This window comes from Protobothrops mucrosquamatus, unplaced genomic scaffold (assembly GCF_001527695.2).
Source record: "Protobothrops mucrosquamatus isolate PMUCROS unplaced genomic scaffold, P.Mucros_1.0 scaffold1911, whole genome shotgun sequence".
Taxonomy (NCBI): domain Eukaryota; kingdom Metazoa; phylum Chordata; class Lepidosauria; order Squamata; family Viperidae; genus Protobothrops; species Protobothrops mucrosquamatus.
The window spans coordinates 11,328-31,995 of record NW_015388035.1 but is presented as its reverse complement, the minus strand read 5'-3'; the positions used below and the strand labels follow the sequence as shown (position 1 = coordinate 31,995).

The following is a 20,668-nucleotide window of genomic DNA, read 5'->3' as shown; positions in this document are numbered from 1 at the left end:
ACTGTTTTCCAGATGATTGGCGCTTCTTCGGGGCTATCAGGGCTCAGTGGAAGCGCCAGGATCAGTGCCAGGCTCCAGCTGGAGGTCGGCGCTGATCCTGGTGCTTCTGCTGAGCCCAGAAGAAGCACCAATCAGCTGGAATGTTGCAGCCTCTCCAGGGTCTTGTGATTTACATTCAGATGCTTGGCAACTGATTCATGTTTATGACGGTCACAGTGTCCCAGAGTCAAGTGAAGTGACCAAAACCTGCTGCAACCACCCAGCAGACGGGGGGAATAAAAACCAAACACCACCCCACCCCCGCTGCCAATCCTCAACAGAAATGCTCACAACAATGAAAACCTCGGACAGGAGGAAGAGCGCTGCCGGGTGGGCAGGCAGGTGTCTTGCTCGGCTGTGGCTTGGGGGGCACTTTTTTCAGTGCCACTGTAACTTCGAACAGTCACTAAGCGAACTGTTGTAAGTCGAGGACTACCTGTACTTTATCACTTTTTGTCCTTTTTTGGGGGGGGGTCATCAAGTTTTTGACACCTTGCTAGGCGACTGGTGGTACTCGGATGTTGCCATATCCTAAAAGTGGTACAATGGGTGAAAAGGTTGAAAAGCCCTGCGGTAGATGCATTTGCTCCCTCCGGGAGTAGCCATAATTAATCCTTAAGTGCAATTGTCCCTTAACTCTTTCTGACGAACGCGCAGAGAGTCTGACCCTGATTATTCCAGTCATAAATAAGAGACGGTGAGTAGCTTCCCAGCAGCTCTTTAATTTGACTCTCCAAGCCAGCTCTGTCGCAATCATTAAGGAGACGTGTAAGGATTTATGGCTGAAAACGAAACGTAGAACCCTTCTTTAGTCGCTGTTGTAGTGGTTCATGTCCGTCGATATTCCTCTTCTAATTCTCGTCCGTCCCAAGACATAAAACCGACATAACGGAATAGCTACGAAAGGGAGTTTCCTATACCCTATCTAGTCTGTACAGTTTGTGTTCCCGACCCCCGGCCTACGCCGGACGCTTCACCAAAGTACAGGCCCACGAAGCCATCCTGGAAACAGTGAGGGAACGGCCCCCTCTGCCTTGGCCCTGGCCCAGGCCGTCCGGGAGCCAATGTACAATTTTGTGGTGGCCATCTATGCTGAAATGCATTCAGTCTTAGCTCCACAAGGCCATCTGGAAACAGCGAGGAACTAGCCCCTGCCGCGTTGGCCCACCTCCTGGGTGCATGCATGGGAGGTGTCACCCTTTGTGAGGAATGAAGAAATTGACCATGCCTTGGCGCTTGCCCCGGTCCCACCCCCTTCTGCCAGAGACTCTCAGATCTGTCCCACTCCTGCCCAGTAGGCCCCCACAGGCACCCTTGATGCGAACGATGTAGAGCTGGCCATGCCCACCCAGTAGGCCACACCCACTCCATCCACGCCCACCCAGTAGTCCGCACCCACCCTGGCCACACTCACCCAGCCCCCCCGAGGGCAACCGCAATGCTGATGCGGCCCTCAATGAAATTGAGTTTGACACCCCGGGATAGATTATCAGAACGTGAAACATCATCAGCAGAGAATTAATTCCAGCAGCGTATTCAGGCAGAACATCTGGACTGTGGGCGTTTTCTAGCGTCTGGCTTTCAAAAAAAAAATCAAAGGGTTGGCGGTTTGATGGTGATGAAATTAACCAGATCAATGAAGTCATTGCCATTAATCAAGGAGAGAAGCAACCTAGAACTAAGGAGAAATTTTCTGACAGTTAGAACAATTAATTAGTGAAACGACCTGCCTCCAGAGGTTGTGGGTGCTCCATCACAGAAGGAGATCGGACAGCCATTTGTCCAAAATAGTATGGGGTCTCCAGGTTGGACTAGAAGACCTCCAAAATCCCTCCCAACTCTGTTATCCTTGTTAATAATCAAAACCACTTACTTTAGTATTTGTTTGCACTTTAATACTTCTCTTAGATGCTCAGCTGAATATGGCTATGTTAAACTAAAAAAAAAAAAAGTGGGTTTTGAACTCAGCTGAGATAAGCAAGCATTTCAAAGGCGCAAGTAGTTTTTAGGGGTTGTTAGCAGACCCACAACAGTTCTCGGATTGGCTCTAATTCCATCGGTGTTGTGCGGTCTCACATTTGTGCCACGTGGGATGGCACTGAATCCACGTCGACAGTTTCATCCGATGTCTTACGTTGATCCTTTTAGGGACTTCTGGAATTTTACCTCTGTCGAGACAAACACTTTTTAAAAAACTTTTACATGTTGATTTATTTCTTGATTTACGTCTTTCCAAATCAAATCGAATTTAACCACTGTCAGTGTCCAGCAGAATGAAAAGAAAACTTCAGAAGCAGTGGCTAAATGCAGCTAAAAACCAATACAACAGTCTTTCTTCCCGATCTTAAAATGCAAATGTTACAAAATATTTCAAAATCCTTTTTTTTTTATTTAAAAAAAGCACTGCTTTTCTTTCTGCTCTTTTTTCTGGGGCTGTCACATGCCAGATAAGAATCGATTTAAGAGGAAGGAGAGACCAGTCTGTGTATCCTGTTTTATTTTTCATTTGATGTACAGTATGTACCAATAAGTTCTTATATTGATTTGAAATTAAAATATAGGGGAAAATAGAATCGTCTGCAAGGATTTGCTGTCAGGATTCCCTAGTATTTCGAACTGGAGTTAGTTGCAGAATTCAGCTCACCTTGTTTTTCTTCATTAGCTTGTAAATAATACAAAAGATTTGGATTCTTTTGGTCTGCGTTGTTATTGTTAAGGTGGAGAGGAGTAAAAAATAAAAGGGGGAGAGAGATGAATTAGGCAAGTAAAGTGAGCATATTTTCTTGGCGATTGCTTGTTTTTGTAATAATAATAGTAAAGTTGGAAGGGACCTTGGAGGTCATCGAGTCCAACCCCCTGCTCAGGCAGGAAACCCTACACCATTTCGGACAAATGGCTGTCCAGTCTTTTCTTAAAGACTTCCAGTGTTGGAGCATCCACCGCTTCTGGAGGCAGGTTGTTCCACTGGTTAATTGTTCTCACTGTCAGGAAGTTTCTCCTTAGTTCTAGGTTGCTTCTAATAATAATAATAATAATGATAAAGTTGGAAGGGACCTTGGAGGTCATCTAGTCCAACCTCCTGCTCAGGCAGGAAACCCTATACCATTTCAGACAAATGGCTGTCCAGTCTCTTCTTAAAAACCTCTAGTGTTGGAGCATTCACCACTTCTGGAGGCAGGTTGTTCCACTGGTTAATTGTTCTAACTGTCAGAAAGTTTCTCCTTCGTTCTAGGTTGCTTCTCTCCTTGATTAGTTTCCATCCATTGCTTCTTGTCCTGCCTTCAGGGGCTTTGGAGAATAGCTTGACTCCCTCTTCTTTGGGGCAGCCCCTGAGATATTGGAACACTGCTATCATGTCCCCCATGGTCCTTCTCTTCGTTAAACTAGACATACCCAATTCCAGCAAATGTTCCTTGTGTGTTTTAGCCTCCAGTCCCCTGATCATCTTTGTTGCTCTTCTCTGTACTCTTTCTAGAGTCTCAACTTCTTCTTTTTTTTATCTCACGACTTGTTTCTTTCATTTGAGTCCTGATTTTTATGCACTGCTGGTTCTATTGCAGCTCACGCAGTTATTTTGGTAACTCCAGGCAAGTTTTGAATTACAATTACGATTTACTTTTTGCTGTTAGTTACCGTTTCGGTTATTTTACCTTGTGGTTTCACCTCATTAGTGTAAAGCACCTAGAGAGCTTAGGATATTGGGCTGTTTAGATTTTTTTTTTTTAAAAAAATAATTCGTTAACAAATTAACATGGGCTGCTCTCCGCAGGAGATTCTTGCTGTGTTGAAAATGACAACAGGGGCGACGATGAGTGTCCCAACTTTTCCAGTTCTTTCAAGCTTTCTAGCTGCTTGCCTTTTAGAAGTGTATAAAAGTGCCACGTTTTTTATTCCCCCCCCTCCTTCTCTGATGCCTTGAGCCACAAAGCCCGAGATGTTATAATTAAGATTTCATTTAAAGAGAACACAGATCTGTATAAAACATAGCTCTGTGGGGTGTTTTTTTTGGGGGGGGGGATTTTCAAAAAACTGACAAAAGAGGGAGCTCTTGTCTTGCACGGAGAATGCCACAATGTTAAATGTATTTATCTCTTCATCCAATCTTCTTTCTATATAAATAAAAATGTAAATGTTCGTTTGTTCAAAATCTTAAATCTGCGAAAGTTCTTCACCAATTTCTTTGAAATTTTGACACAACGTTGCATTCGAATACGCGCGTGTTTTTACATACCTATATTGTATAGATGTCACCTGTGACAGGTAAAAACATGCTTTTTTAAAAAAAAACAGCGCCGTCTGTTGGACGTAAAAGCAACACGCGCTACGATTTTACCATTCCATTTCAATGTTTCCAATTTACGATCCATTTACGATGTCCAAATTTCCAATTTTACGATTCCATTTCAATGTTTCCGATTGCATTGTTCAATTGAATTTTCATAGATTTCGATTTATTTTCATTTTGATTTAATTATTTCGTGGGACATTTGCTTTGGAATTGATGCACAGACAATGCAACAACAAAAAAATATTGTATACCCACAAGCCTTGTGACATTAAACCTATTAGAAATGTGCACTTTCTCTTTTCTTTCTTTTCCATTTAACCAGACTGAGCCACAGCAACGCGTGGCCGGGTACAGCAAGTGCATTACTAAATTTATGAATTAAATTTTATTGGTCGCCCATCTTACTTACAGGGTAACTCTAAACTTACAGCGTGGTCGAAACGCAAGTCCAAATATCATTTTCGGTATTGAAATTATTTTATTAGTTTATCAAAATAGAAAATGCAAAGAAAAAATGAAAACAAGGGAGAAATTAAGGGAGGGAAAAAAGGGTAGGGGGGAAAAGGGGACAAAGAAAGAAAAGCATAAGACTGACATACAACCTCAGCATTTTGTTTTTACATAATAATATATATATTGGCCATTTCTATAGCAACAAGCCTATCTAATCAGCAAAACCCAAAGTCAAAGTTCCATTCCCCCACCCACACTTTGGTAGGGACGGCATCATTAATGGGAAGGGCCAGCTAGGCAATCAATTAATTGTGTGCAGAATCATCTTTTCCTCTTTGCACCATCACTTTAATTTTACTACGTTTTACAAGCTCACTAAACGAAAGAACACAAAAAAAAACCCCAACCAACTTGACAGCGATCACATAACACACCGACAAATGTCCTCCTCTCAGCTTCAATACATGACATCAGTAACTGAACCCTACTGTGATCTGATTGGCTCATGGCCAAAACAAGATGACCCCCGATTGGCTCTCTAAACACTCATGCTCATTGGCTACCATCGGATGAAGGAAAGCTACCTGAGATCAACCTAAGCAAGTTGTGCTTCCTTTTTCTGGTTATTTGACTATAACTTTTCATAGAATACAGTACAGATAATTGAACAAACTCTGTTGCGTTACATTCTTGATTAAATTATCTTTCCATTGATACATAATTTTATGGTACTACTCCCCCAAAAAAGTGGTGTTATTAGCCATCAAATCTCAAAAATACACTTTTCCCAAAAGGTTTCCACAATTTTGGCCACTACTGTACACTCAAGGTCACTGTTACGCTGGTCCTCAGCCATCATAAGAGTGACTGATGCTGCTTGTACTATACATTAAATGCAAAGGTGTGATTTGCTCTTTAGTATTATCTTTCTGCAACTTTTTTTTTTTTGCATCATGGTTTACCAATTTACGATTGGTAAACCATGCTCAAAAATGAGGCAGGAATATGAAACTTGGTAAGTCAACTGTATAAAGAGCAAGCTCTATAAACAAGGGGCAAACTCCTCACTCACCCAGCACAGATGATGTTACCCAGTTGGGTCATGAAATGTCTCCGAGCAAACAAGCCAAGCTCAGAGAGCACCGAGGTCTCCATAAGCCAACTTTGTCGTTGTTTTAACCGTTCAGTCGTCTCTGACTTTATAGGCAAGGGCTGTCCATGCTGCCCTATCAAGCACAGCGTCTTTCAGCTGCTGGATGTTCATCTTTGTATCAGTTTTGATGGTACCAAGTCAGCTTGTTCTTTGCTTGCCTTTTCTTCTTGTTCCCCTAACCCAGTGAGGGCGAACCTTTTAGAGACCGAGTACCCAAACTGCAACCCAAAACCCACTCATTTATCACAAAGTGCCAACACAATTTAATTTAATCTGAATACTGTGGTTTTAGTTTAGAAAAAACAACTCATACATTAACATCTTTTGTCTTAAAAGAAAAACACAATAACAAAGTTTTCGGTGATACAAACAACTTTTTACTGAAAGGTAAAAAGTTTGCATTTGGCATGCTTTTGAACAATTAATGTGATTTTTGCTGTTGTATGCATGCTGATAATTTGTCTAACCTTGGCTTATACTTTGTAAGTTTGAAAGCAACACATGCAGCACTCAGGTCATCTGTTAGTCTATTTCTGGTGTCAGATTTGATATAATTCAAAGCTGAAAACAGCGCGCTCGCTCCGGAGGCTTGTTTTGGCTAGGAAGGGGGCTTGAGAAATGGCTTTTTTCCTGCGAAAACTTAGCCAAAGAGCGAGGCGCGTGTACCCACAGAGAGGGCTCCAAGTGCCCCCTTTGGCACACGTCCCATTGGTTCGCCACCACTGCCCTAACCGTTCCTAGCATATTGACTTCTCCAGTGACATGGCCAAAGTAAATCAGACGTGATTTTGGCTTCTAGTGATGTGTCTGCTTTTATAGGATTCATCACCTCTCCCATAAGTCAACTACCCTGCCTGAAATGGTGCATTTACTGACCTTGCCCAGAAACTTAGCAACGTTAATTGCGTTCTGTCGCGTTGCCATGAGGTCCTCAAGTGTACGCTGATTGGGGCACAAAGGACAGGCATGCATATGTGTGGTTGTCTGCATGTCGCCACAGTTGCAAAGAGCAGAATATCCCCTTTGTTGAGAATGTCTCTGGATCTTGTTACATCTGTGTGTAGTCCATTCAGCTTTCGCCACACCCAGGTGACAGCTCCTCCGTTGGTTCCATCCCCGTCGGCTCTTTGTAGCTTTCCATAGATCCACTCTGCTTTCAAATTCTTCAAACTCTTCCATCGACCAAAGGAAGCTTTTCCTGGATTTTAGTCTCTGCTGAGCTGGTTGTAGACCGTACCAACAATGTTGCACTATATTAACATTTTCTGAGTTCTTAATTCTTTTCGGAGTATCTTTCAGCCAATACTTTGTCCATGATGGAAGGCCTTTAGTTCCTAAGGACGTTTCTTGGTAGCACCAAGAAGGGATGAGGAGGGTGATGCGTGTCTTGCCTTGTGCTTGGCTTCCATATCTGTCTGGCAGCCCAGCTGGGAGCAAGGGAAGGACTTAATGGGGAAATCAAGCAGGCTCAACCAGAAATTGTCATTTGGAGACCAAATGGCCCATTGAGCAGACTCAGTCGAAAGCACATTAGCCTATTCTCCGCAATATCCCTCTTCCGTCATCTGCCCAGAGAGTTCACCAAAAAGTACACAGAGGCGCCAGAAGTTCTTTAATGAGACCTTTGTGTCCCATTTCCCCACTCTAAAAGGCAGAAAGGAACGTACGCTCTCAGGAGAAGATACATAATCTGGATTGCACCAGTTCTATCAAAATACGTCCCGGCACCGAAGGACAGTAATCTTTTTTCCTCCCTCTCTCTGCAAACTGTCTTACTGAGCATACATTAGCCATTGTAGTATACAGGTAGTCTTCGGCTTATGACAGTTTGTTTAGTGACCTTTCAAAGTTATGATGTCATGCCTCCATCGGAGCCTGAATCTGCGGAGGAAAATGAGCTGGAACGGGACCCTATGGAGGTCGAGGGAGAAGTGTCTGTGGCTTCAGAGGAATGTGGGGAAGAGCAGGCTGAGGCAGGCCAAGGCCCTTCAGGAGTGGGACAGGATGAACAGGAGAGACAGAGTTCAGGCGATGAGCAGGGGCCACCCCCACCTGATCCTAGACCGTGGAGAGAAGGAGGGAACAACGCAGGCAGGATCAGCTACTCGGGAGGAGAGCGTCCCTCCCCTCTCCACAAGGCACACCTGGAGACTGAGATTTAAGGAGATGCTGTGCGGAGGGGCATTTGTCGGGAACAAACGCTTATTCCTTGGAGTTTTGTGTGTGTTGTTGCTGATCTCTTGTTCTGTGACTTCTGCTTGGAAACCCGGAAACTCTGACCATTGGACTGGCTGACAACGTTGCTTGGATGTTCAAAGAACTCGGACTGTATTTTGGCTTCCCTTCTGAGACTGCTCAGGCAAGTGTGTATTCACACAGACTCGTCAGGTTTATGAAGTATGTGTCATTCCTTGTTATCTCCGCGGCCTTGAGTAAATTCCTCTCCTACTACATATGAAACTACTGGCAGCCAGAGGCGGCTGAAGGTGTGTGTGGGTCTTCCTGTGTTTGGAGGCTTGCCAGAAATGTGGGAGCATTTGGGGAAAATTTGGAGCAACTAAAGGGCGGGTTGAATTGCCAGCTGACTGCATTGCCTCTGTGCGGTGCCCTGGGTCGTCCATTACAACGACACTGAAACGACAAGGACTATTTTTCACACTTGCCACCGTTGCAGCATCCCCATGGTCACGTGATCAAAATTGGATGCTTGGCGACCGTTGCTGTGTCCCGAGGTCACGTGATCCGCTTTTGGCAACCTGCTGACAAGCAAAGTCAGTGAGGGAAGCCGGATTCACTTAACCACCGGGTGACTAACTTGACTACTGCAGTGATTCACTTAACAGCCGTGGCAGGAAAGGTCATAAAATGGGGTAAATCTCGCTCAGCCACTGCCTCGCTTAGCAATAGAAATTTTGGACTCAACTGTGGTTGTAAATCAAAGACTAACCTGTACTTAAAAACGAAATCTAATATTTTAACCCTCTTGTGGAATCTCTTTTTAAGTTTCCTAAACGGTTAATTTCAGGAGGAAACTTAGAGGCAGAAACTTCACTGCTGCTGACTGCTGGGCTTGCATTTTAGACAGGTCTGTGATGAATCGGAGTGACAGGCGTTTTGATGCACAGTTTTTAAACATTGCTGAACGTGAGCATTGGGGAAAGATAGAAATTAAAGGAGGAAAGAGTTTCTCAATGCTCTTTCTACATTTTTCCCCCATGTCATTTAATAAAGAGAATAACGCGGCATTACTCGGTCTCTTAAAAGAGTTGAAGTTTATTTCAAATTAGGGAAGTCATTAAAAGGAAGCCTCCCCTGTCAAGTGCGATACACCTGAGAGATCGTTGTCATCCTGGATTGGCAGGAGAAATATTTTACCTTCCGGAGAGAAAAATGAGAGGGCGCCAAATTAACTGCTCACATCTAAGCCTGTCGTCTTTCTTTTCTTTTCCAAGTGTCAGTTTGCGAGTCTGATAAATGTCAAACGTTCCGTTTCGCTGTCTTCTAATGAGGCTCTTCTCCGCAGATTCCGATAGAATTCTTTCCGTGCTTCACTCAAAGAGGACTTCCTTCACTCTGTGTTTGTGTTTTTCTAATCAAAATGTATTTTAAGGTAGCGAAGGAATATTTGATACATATTTTCTCGGTGGATTTATTTTATGTCATAACCCCCCCCCCCCCAAAAAAAGAGAGCGGAAAGCGTTTATATCTAGTCCTCGCTTAACAAACACTTCTCCGGCGATCATTCAGAGTTACACCTTACCGGACAAGGGTTATTTACAACTTGGCCCTTGTAGTTGCAGCCATCGCAAGGTCCTTGGCAGTCAACGTGATCCTGATTGGAGCACTTGGGGAGCAGGGCACAATTACAATATCACAGCGTCCCACAATCAGACGACTGATTGTGATTTGCAATCTTCCCAGCCAGTTTCTGACAAGCAACGTCAGTGGGGAAGCCGAGCGTCATCGTCATAGGAAATGCTTGCTTAATAAACCATGGTGATTTTCTCCATGGGGGGCAAACAAGACTGCTGTTGCTAAAGTGACAGAGACATCACGCTTTACGGCCATGTTGCTTAGCCACAGATTTCTCGGTCCCATTTGCTGTCAAGTGAGGTTGACCTGCACTTTACTAAAAGGAGTGGGTTTCAGATCTTTCCAGGATTAGATTTACAGACTGTCCAGCATCACTTTACCATTTGCTGGTTTTACCTTACCTTCCACTTGCTCTTGGTGTTTTGGATAAATATATAATACCATAAAAAGTCCGTATAGTCAAAACCATGGTTTTCCCAGTTGCAATGTATGGCTGTGAAAGTTGGACCATTAGGAAGGCTGAGCGTCAAAGAATTGAGGCCTTTGAACTCTGGTGCTGGAGAAGACTCCTGCGAGTCCCCTGGACTACAAGGCAATCAAACCGGTCAATCCTAGAGGAGATCGACCCTGACTGCTCTTTAGAAGGCCAGATCCTGAAGTGGAAACTCAAGTACTTTGGCCACCTAATGAGAAGGAAGGACTCACTGGAGAAGAGCCTCATGCTGGGAAAGATGGAGGGCAATAGAAGAAGGGGACGACAGAGAATGAAGTGGCTGGACGGAGTCACTGAAGCAGTAGGCGTGAGCTTCAATGGACTCCAGAAGATGGTAGAGGACAGGAAGGCCTGGAGGAACGTTGTCCATGGGGTCGCGATGGGTCGGACATGACTTCGCAACTAACAACAACAAATAATACCATGAAGCCATTATGGCGTGAATATTCATCCCATGAAGCTGGTAATTTATAAAGACAATCTTTCTCTTTTCCCCCCACCTACCTGCATTTTCTTCCAAAACTTTTAACCAAAGGAAGGCTGTACTAAGTATTAAATTATTAATTATTAAAGTAAACATAGGCTGTGCTAGCCCTGCTCACTTAGGTTTTGAAGAATGTGTTGGGGTGTGGATATTTGGTGGAAAGGTATTCTCCATTCTCCATCCTGCTCCCCAAAATTGCTTTAGCCTCACGAGTAATTTAAGGGTGAAACTGGGCTAAACTCTCAGGAACTATTGTGTTGAGTCAACCTTGATAAAATTCACCCAAATTGTGAGTGGCAAACCACATCGCGTAAACAAAGCACCTTTCTCGAGACATAAGGTTTATTTTAAAAATGAAGAGTTTTTTAAAAATGGGCTTGTCAGTTTTCTGTCATCTTTTAAGAAAGGAGATAGATGCGAGTCTGCATTTTCTACCCTTTGCGTCAAGTTAGTTTCTCAAAAGTTGCATTATAACACAGTGAGGTTTTTGTGTGTGGACAGCAGCGCTCCCTAACCTTTTTGTTGCCAAACAACTTGTATAGATCACAAGAAATAATGACAAGCCTGTTTTATTTGCTGTATTTTCTACACACCCATTGTCAACGTTATATTTTTTTGCTGCTTTAATGATGTACTCTCAGCCTTCAGAGCGGTGGAGGGAACAATGGCATAAAAATATCAAGAAACAAATTTACCTAAAGAATTGGGCTATAGATAACTACTTATTTGTTTCTTTTATTAAATTCACATGCTGCCTGATTCCCATTGATGAGATTACCAGGGAGAGGTGAGCTGGGGGCTCATTATGTTAATAGTTAGCCAGTTCTCGTCAGAACGGCTCTTTGATAGGCCTACCAACCTAGTAAGATCTCTTCGTTCCTCAAAAGAAATTAGAGGTCCACAACAGCTGACACAATTTGCTTAAAGATGGTTCAAGGTCATTGCAAAGTGGTAGAAAGTATTTTGGATTCTTTAAAAAAAACCATCATGGCAGGTCCATTTTCTAAAACGCCTCTAAGAAGACCATGGTTTGTTAGACAAATTCAAGCATGATTGAGAAGGAGAGGTGAATCTCGTATCTCCAAATTCTTGCCAAGAAGTCCTCTTCGTTGGTCATGATGGATTCCACCAAGCCAGAAGACTTCGCTGGTTTTCAGAAATGCAGCACAAAATAAGGATAAGCGTAGTGGTGAAGGCATTGGGCTGGCCATGGGGAACCTCACAGCCAAGTTGCTAAGTGGCTTTGGAAGAATCCACTTAGAATACTGCATCCAGTTTGGGTCACCATATTATAAACAAGATGTTGAGTGCAGAGAAGAGCCACAAGGATGATTAGAGGGCTGGGGGCTAAAACACATGAAGAACGGCTGCAGGGATTGTCTAGTGAAAAGAAGGACTAAGTGAGACATGATAGCAGTGTTCTGATTTGTGAGGGGCTTCCACAAAGAAGAGGGGGGGTCAAACTTTTCCAAAGCACCACAAGGCAAGACAAGAAGCGATGGAAACTGATCAAGGAGAGAGCCAACCTAGAACCGAGGAGAGATTTCCTAACGGCGAGAATGAATTAACCAGTGGAACGGCTTGCCTCCAGAAGTTGTGGATGCTCCATCACTGGAGGTTTTGAAAAAGAGATTTCCCAACCACTTGTCTGAAATGACATAGGGCAGGGGTAGGCAACCTTGGCTCTTTTATGATTCGTGGACTTCAACTCCCAGAATTCCTGAGCCAGCCATGCTGAGGGGAAAGGGAGAGGTTCCAAGCTGAGCCATGCTGGCTCAGGAATTCTGTGAGTTGAAGTCCACGAGTCATAAAAGAGCCAAGGTTGCCTACCCCTGGCATAGGATCTCCTGCTTGAGCAGGAGGTTGGACTAGAAGACCTCCAATATCCCTTCCAACTCTGCAATTCTGTTCTGTTCTGAATCCAAATTTCTGGAAAAATTGTAAGAAGGCATGTTACATCGGTTATCTTTGGCTTGAAAGAAAGGCCAGACAAAAAAGAGGACGGGAACAATTAAACATAACTGTATCCTAGTTCAGAAAACTAGGACATCTGGACACTCTCCCAGATATTCCCCTATTCTGAACACTTCTGGATTTTACCAACAAAAATGCATTTATTTCCGGGCTAATAAAGAACTTGCCAGTTTGTGCAGCTCTTTTAACCACGAATAAATGGACGAAACCCCAAGTATGAAAAAGAATTGCTTGAAAAGGAACAGGTCAGAAGAGGCAGCACCGTCCGGGTCTTTGGTGCTTTGGGTCTGTTTTATTCTCCGTGTCAGGAAAAGACAGAAGAGCTGACAGGTGTAACAAAGTCCAGGGCCAGAATCTGTCACCAGGTGAGGGAGGCTATGGAACGCGTGTCAGTCAGAAAAAGCATCATAATGTCAGTTTTAAGAGACGGGGGCAGAGCCAGGCTAGGAACGCGATCAAGATCTGCCAGTCTCCTGGATGCTTCAGGTCAAATGTCGCCTTTTGAATTAATTTTACATGCACTGGTTTGATGTCACTTCCTAAAATCCAAGTTCGACCTTTGACATTTCGTACTGTTCCACAATTTGGAAATGCAGTGCACGTGTGGGAGGAAAAGCGAAGATGGCAATGCTTGACGGCCCTCCCTTTGAAGCAATTCCTAAAACCTCCTTCAAAATACATGGTTGCAATAAGTGACCGTTAATTGAGAAATGAAAAACAAAACAAAAACAAACAACTTTAGAAACTTTTCAAAATTTAGCCCATTCCCAAGGGCAATAAATCCCCTTGGCATGATTGATGGATTCTTTTAAAAACATCAGTAACATTGTTGTTTTGTGTGTCCAGATCTCCAAACCAGACAGACACAGACTTCAATGGATAGTTAGGACTGCAGGAAATACAATCACAACCAGCCTGCCTTCCACTGAGGACCGGTATACTGCACGAGCCAGGAAATGAAAATATCTACAGGGAGTCTCACATCCTGGACATAAACTGTTTCAACTTCTCCCCTTGGGACGCCACTATAGAGCATTGCACACCAAAACAACTAGACCAGTGGTGGCGAACCTATGGCATGCGTCCACAGGTGGCACGCAGAGCCCTCTCTGTGGGCACGCGCGCCGTCGCCCCAGTCCTAGGCCTTCAGCTGGGTTTTATAAAACCTTTTCACTTTAGGCCTCCACCGCCATGTGCAAAAAAAAAAAAGGTTCAATCAATCAATTTCAACTTCTCGCGGAAAAAAAGATCTCGCAAAGTTGGAATTGATTGATTGAACTTTTTAGTCCCACCCAGTCTGTTGTTACCACTGCAGCCATGCTCACCCAATGGGCCACGCCCACCCAATGAGCCACGCCCACCCGGCACCCAATGATACATAAGTGGGTTTTGGGTTGCAGTTTGGGCACTCGGTCTCTAAAAGGTTTGCCATCACTGAACTAGACAGAAGGACAGTTTTTCCTCTGCTAAACAGCTAATTCCCACAACGCTGTCCAACTATCTAGTAGAGCTGTGTTACTATTATCCTCCTCATCTTTCCTATGTCCTATTTCCTTATCCTTCTTACGACTCTAACTTTGTTGCTTGTACCTTATGATTCACATTGGCTACTTATTTTAATATCCCAGTATGATTGATGTTGATTGCTTACTTAGTATCCTACGACTGTCACGGAGCGTTGCATCTTATGGTTTATGATGATTGTATTTTATGATTATGAACGTGGACTTATCGCTGGGTGCTTGTAGGTACACTAAGAGCTTCTGCACCGGAGACAAATTCCTTATGTGTCCAGTCACCTTTGGCCAATAAAGAATTCTGCTCTGTTCTGTTCTAAACATGCTAAGCAGGGATCCTGGTTTGGTTCACCCTGATCCTGACGTCAGAATTTTCTCCTCCTGTTTTTACTCCAGGTGCTGGAAGACGCAGAAGCTCAGCATCTCTTTCAGTCCATTTTGCCCGACATGGTGAAACTGGCGCTCTCTCTGCCAAGCATTTGCACCCAGGTGAGTCCACACCTCCAAAGGGCGTTCTCTGGAGTGGGTTTATTTGCTGTACAGGTAGTTCTCGACATACAGCCATAATGGAACCTGTTTATTGACGGTTATGCAGGTAGTCCTCGACTTTGGACCACAGTTGAGCCCAACAATTTCTGTCCTCAAGTGAGCTTTGCCCCTTTTTACGACCACAGTTGTTAAGTGAATTGCAACTGTCAACGGTTGTTAAGTGAATCGGGCTTCCCCCGTTGACTTTGCTTTTTCAGAAGGTGAGAAAAGGGGTTCCTCTGACGCCAGGACCCTGCGGCCGTCGTAAATACGAGTCAGTTGCCGAGCCTCTGAATTTTGATCACCTGACCACCAGGATACTGCAGTGGTCTGTGAGTGTGAAAAATGGCCGTAAGTCACTTTTTTCAGTGCCGTTGTTAACTTGGAATGGCCACTAAATGAAATGTGATCAGTTCGAGGACTACCTGTACTGTATGTGGTTGTAAAACAGACCGATTGTGTGACCGATGGTTTTTTTTGCAGCAGTCTTGCTTGTCTGCAAACATCATCGAGTGGTTTTTGTTATACTAATACAACTCCTATCTCCCCTGGAGGTGCTTGCGTGGCATCCATTTGTTTTTCCAGAGGGAAAAACGACCTGTTTCAGCAGGAGGTGGAAAATTCAGAGATCCTGCTTTTTTTTCAGTATGATTCTTGGAGGTGTCGTGGGAAAACCCAACGGAAAAGAGGAGCGACAGCAACACAAAACAATCATTCTTACTTTAAGATTCAGAGGTTTATTTTTTCTAATGATTTGGAACATAGCATAATAACACAACATCACTTCCATTAACAACCCATTGCAATGAGGACCATGTGGCATAGCAGATTCCAAAAGGACAGCTATAGGCCGATGGATCCAGAGCCAGGGCTTTTCAACCAGTGGTACGGGTACCACCTGTGGTACATTGGCACCTGGCAGGTGGTACGTGACCATCCTAGAAAAGTAGTGGGGGAGGGGAATGAGCTGAACCGGTGGCAGCACCGCACAAGCCTGAGCGAGAGATGGCTGGAGCTGCAGGGCTGTCAGGGCTCAGCGGAAGCGCCAGGATCAGCGCCAGGCTCCAGCTGGAGCTTGGAGCTGATCCTGGTGCTTCTGCTGAGCCCTGAAGAAGCACCGATCAGCTGGAATGTTGCAGCATCTCCAGGGTCTTGTGATTTACATTCAGATACTTGGCAACTGATTCATATTTATGACCGTCACAGTGTCCCAGGGTCATGTGAAGTGACCAAAACCTGCTGCAACCACCCAGCAGACGGGGGGAATAAAAACCAAACACCCCCCACCCCCACTGCCAGTCCTCAACAGAAATGCTCACAACAATGGAAACCTCGGACAGGAGGAAGAGCGCCGCCGGGTTGGCAGGCAGGTGTCTTGCTTAGCTGTGGCTTGGGGGGGGGCACTTTTTTTAGTGCCATTGTAACTTCTAAGAGTCACTAAGCAAACTGTTGTAAGTCGAGGACTACCTGTACTTTATCACTTTTTCCCTTTTTTTTTTTTTGGTCATCAAGTTTTTGACACCTTGCTAGGCGATTGGTGGTACTCAGATATTGCCATATCCTAAAAGTGGTACAATGGGTGAAAAAGTTGAAAAGCCCTGCTCTAAGCTCGGCAGATTACAAATAGTATGTCCTTATTGGGAAACAGCATACAGTCCAAGTTAAAGCTTCAAATCACTTCTCTGGGGCCTATTTCAGGTTTTGTTCTAGCCCTATCATACTATATGAGAAGGGGGGCTATATTTCCATCTCCCACAGAGGTAATCAGAAATTTTTGGTTAAAACTCTTTAGTTCTAGGCTGCTACGAACCGGCAGCCTAGAACTAAGAGTTTTAACCCCAAACCGCTGGTTACCTCTAATAATCATACTGAAAAAAAACAGGACCTCTGAATTTATGAATGCAAAGAACCACAGTAAGCAAACGGTCCTTTCTCTTGAATTTAGAAAAGAGGGTTTTTAACTAAGGATACCATCACATTTTGAAAATCTGCATTATCTTGCAGAATTCTGCTGTAACTTAACAGTGAGTTCTGCTTGCACTTTTTAAAACAGTTTCTTCTTAAGGAGCTGCACGAAACGAGCTCCGATTATCTCCTCTTTGAGGGCTGCTGGCCGTATATTCTCTTGAGGTTAAACTCATTTGTAAAACAACCAGACAGCAAATGAGGCTTGAGTGGAAGCTTGTTGGTTTGCCATATTTTTTCTTTCTTTCTTGAACCCTAATTTTCTTTTCCATTTAAGCAAGGCAATCAAACAAAAGGAATGCGTCAGCCCTCCTAACACGGTTGTGTTTTTTGGTGTCTCATCATGGCGCCTCGTCTCAGAGCTGTTACAGTGTGATTGCCTGTGATTGCCCTTGTCTAAACCCCACGAGAGTCAAACTGCTAAGGACGATTAACGCAATCCCTTCCTGCTTTATTTTTTTTTCTTCCTGGCTTCTTCACGTTCCACCTGTTCCCCCCCCCCCGAAGGTCTTCAACACCCTGATGTTTTGTTTGCGCTTCTTGTTTTTATTGATTTGACGTCTGCCGTTTGCCAAACAAGACTCTTGTCCCAATCAACTTGGATAAACAACTCTTGACTTGGGTGGCGATGCTGATTTAAGGAGCCACCAGCACCTCTTAAATTAGCAAATGTAATTTTGTTCCAGCTGCTTCTCGTGGCTGGGCGATACTCTGTGTTCAGAATTTATAAAGTGATTATGCCCAATCTTGTTTTCCCAACGGTGCTTTTCAAAAGGCAACTGGGTTTTCTTGGGTTTGGTTTCCCCCCCCCCCTTGAAAATGTTTTGCTCCTCATCTCAAGAAGCTTCAGAAATTTCTCGAAATATTTTCAAGGAGAAAAAAAAATCTTGGAAAAAGCATCCTTTGAGACAACTATGACTTGGATGATGGAGACTCTCCATAGACCTGTCTTTTGTTCTGTTTTTCTTTTAGCCAATACCTCTTCTGAAGCAAAAAATGAACCACTCCATCACCATGTCACAGGAGCAGACGGCCAGTTTGCTAGCCAATGCCTTCTTCTGCACTTTTCCTCGGCGCAACGCAAAGATGAAATCGGAATATTCAAGCTTTCCAGACATTAACTTCAACAGGTAGAATGCCGGTCCTGTCTGAAAATGCTCCCGTTTCCTCTGCCTAGAATTCTCCGCACGGTACCTCATAACTTCCTCCGGTTACAGGTGGTCCTCGACTTAATGAGCATTCATTTAGTGGCTGTTCAAAATTACCACGGAAAAAGTGAGTTAAGACCGTTTTTCACACTTGCGACCGTTCCAGCATTGCAATGGTCGCATGATCAAAATTCAGAAGCTTGGCAACTGGCGTGTACTTATGCCAGTTTGTTATGCGATGTTCTGGGGTCATGTGATCACCCTTTGGAATCTTCTGGCAATAGGAAAGCCAGATTTCACTTAACAGCCGGGTTAACTAACGTAACAACTGTGAGGGGAGAAAGGTGGTAAAATGGGGCAAAATTGACTTGACGACCATCTTGCTTAGCCACAGAAATGTCAGCCTCAATTTTGGTCATAAGCCAAGGACTACCTGTATTATCTAGGATATCTGATTGTACAAGAAGCCATTTTACTGATGTTCAGGAAGTAGGAGACATTAGATTCTTATTTGAATGGTCTTTTTCCATTAGAACCTTCATTTATTTGGTCCTGATGTTGCCCTCGTGAGGTAAATTATGAGCATTCAAGGGCATTTTACGAAGGCGTAGAAACACTGTGGATTTAAATTGCACTTTGTGTTTGTGACACAGCTTGCTGCAACACACTTGCTCATTTTCCTACCATCTATATTGTTGGTGGAAATTATATTCTATCTCAGAAATAGTTCAGCTTGTCTCGGATATCTTTGTATTCGATATCTTTGAGATACGGCCTTCTAAATCAATTAATTACCTCAGCCGGCCATTTTCTATAGCTAATCTTTTCCCAAACAGAAGGGAAAAAAAGAACACATTTAATGTAAACTTGTCCCAAAGGTGCTTTTCCAAGAGGAATTGGACTTCCTTGTTTTTGTTTTTGAAGACGTTTTGCCTCTCATCCAAGAAGCTTCTTCAGTTCTGACTGAATCAAGAAGCTTCTTCAGCTTGACTGAATCAGAATTCAGTCAGAACTGAAGAAGCTTCTTGGATGAGAAGCGAAACGTCTTCAAGAAAACAACAAGAAGGAGGTCCAGTTGCCTCTTGAAAAAGCCCCTTTGGGACAACCACGACCTGGATGACTGAGAATCTCCATAGACATTTAATGTACACTTGCTTGGGAAGCTTAAACCCGACACGTGTGTTTGTTTTTTTACTTGAGGACAACACAGCTGTTGTCAAAATAACTTTTTAAATCTGCGGTATAAGAGTCGTTTTAGGCAATAAAATGGCAACTTGGATGTGTACATATTCAATAAAAGGCTAGGTGTCTGATGATTTGAAGCCTGTCAAGGCTATCCATCTGCTTCAAAAGGTTAAAAATATTATGCATTTATTTTTCTTAAACCTCAGGTTCCCTGCTTCTGTCTCCTTATGTGCTGTTGACAGCAACTGATCAGAAGGTTTAAAAAAAAACAAACTTTAAGTTCTTAGCCATGCTGAATTTTATATAGTGGAACCGAGATTATTTTGACTTCATTTACTGTAGAGCTTCTAGATAGCCACACGGGGGTTTCAGAGATGCGTTAAGGATTTGCGATTCTCGGTAATTTTATCTCAGATCAAGAGTCCCACAGCATTTTAAACTAAGGGACACATTCGGGGTCTTGAGAGGGCTACTAAAATGGCTACCATCTACGAGGCTTGCGCATTCTCAAAACAACTGTCGTGGTTCCGACAGATGAAACTCTTCAAAAGAACTTCGAGGCATTGTTTACCATAAAGAATCTTTTATTTGAGTAGCATAATATCGGCACTTACATAATCGAAGCCAAAAACTGAATTCCCCTCCCCATGGCACATAGTATCAAAACACAATTCCCTCCTCCAATTTACAGTCATAAATCACATTCCCCAATTAGCTTGAAGTGTGGGCTTCAGCTCGCCAATTCTTTATCATGTCTGATTTCAACAACCTTGATTCTCACGCTAGACTCAGTGTTGTTATGACTAACTAGACTCTCATTCACATCCCCCTCCCCAGCATCATCTAACTCTAAAAGCGAAAGGAAGAAAATGGCTACATCTCCATCTGTTGTCAATGCACAAACATCGATGTTAGCAGCGTTGACAACAACAATCACAAAACACACCAAACGCAAATTGGTGTTGCTTGATGTACAGGTGATATTAGCCCCTATGACGCATAACGGATATTTCCGTTATGATTGTCGATGCTCAGAAGAAATACCTACAAAATAGGCCAAAAGCACATAATATAGAATTGTGCAACATAATGCAACATACAAGACGAATCCAAGCACAGTGCAGCTGGTACAGAACCAAGACAGCCAACTAACCAATCAGCTAATCACACCCAATTCTTTTGGCTCCCTGATGGCCCCAGACTCAGATTTCTTCCGTCTTAACTCCTCTTTTCTAGATGGTTGTGTGTTCTCACAAAGACACTGGAAGTCCTTCATTTTGCCCACAGTTCTATTGTCTTTAAAATAAACTTGAAAATGCAAGGAAGAAGACAAGGAGAGGACATCAGTTTTTGATGATTCCTCCCCAAACATTTGTTAGGAGGTATACCCAATGACATATGATAAGACTTTTAGTGTCAAAGGTAATTTAATTTTCATGCCTTGGTTTGGCATCTTCTCTTTGATTTCTCCTTGCAGTAGATGTCCCATACCCATCCTTCCTTCCTCTTCTCCCTCTCTCCCTTCCTCCCTCCGCTCTTTTCCTTCCTCCCTCCCTCCCTTCCCCCTCCCTCCTTCCCTCCCTCCGTTCCTTCCTTCCTCTTCTCCCTCTCTCCCTTCCTCCCTCTGC

The 20,668-nt window shown here is 43.6% G+C and overlaps 1 protein-coding gene across 1 annotated transcript in view; it reads left to right on the top strand.

Moving 5' to 3' along the window:
- The window catches only part of LOC107294327 (poly(ADP-ribose) glycohydrolase-like), a gene marked incomplete at its 3' end in the record, with an annotated part of 41,038 nt that overhangs the window by 10,458 nt on the left and 9,912 nt on the right, over positions 1–20,668 (top strand). Inside the window, 2 exon segments of the mRNA XM_029285593.1 lie at positions 14,611–14,703; positions 17,680–17,837. Coding sequence (XP_029141426.1) covers positions 14,611–14,703; positions 17,680–17,837 — 251 coding nt within the window.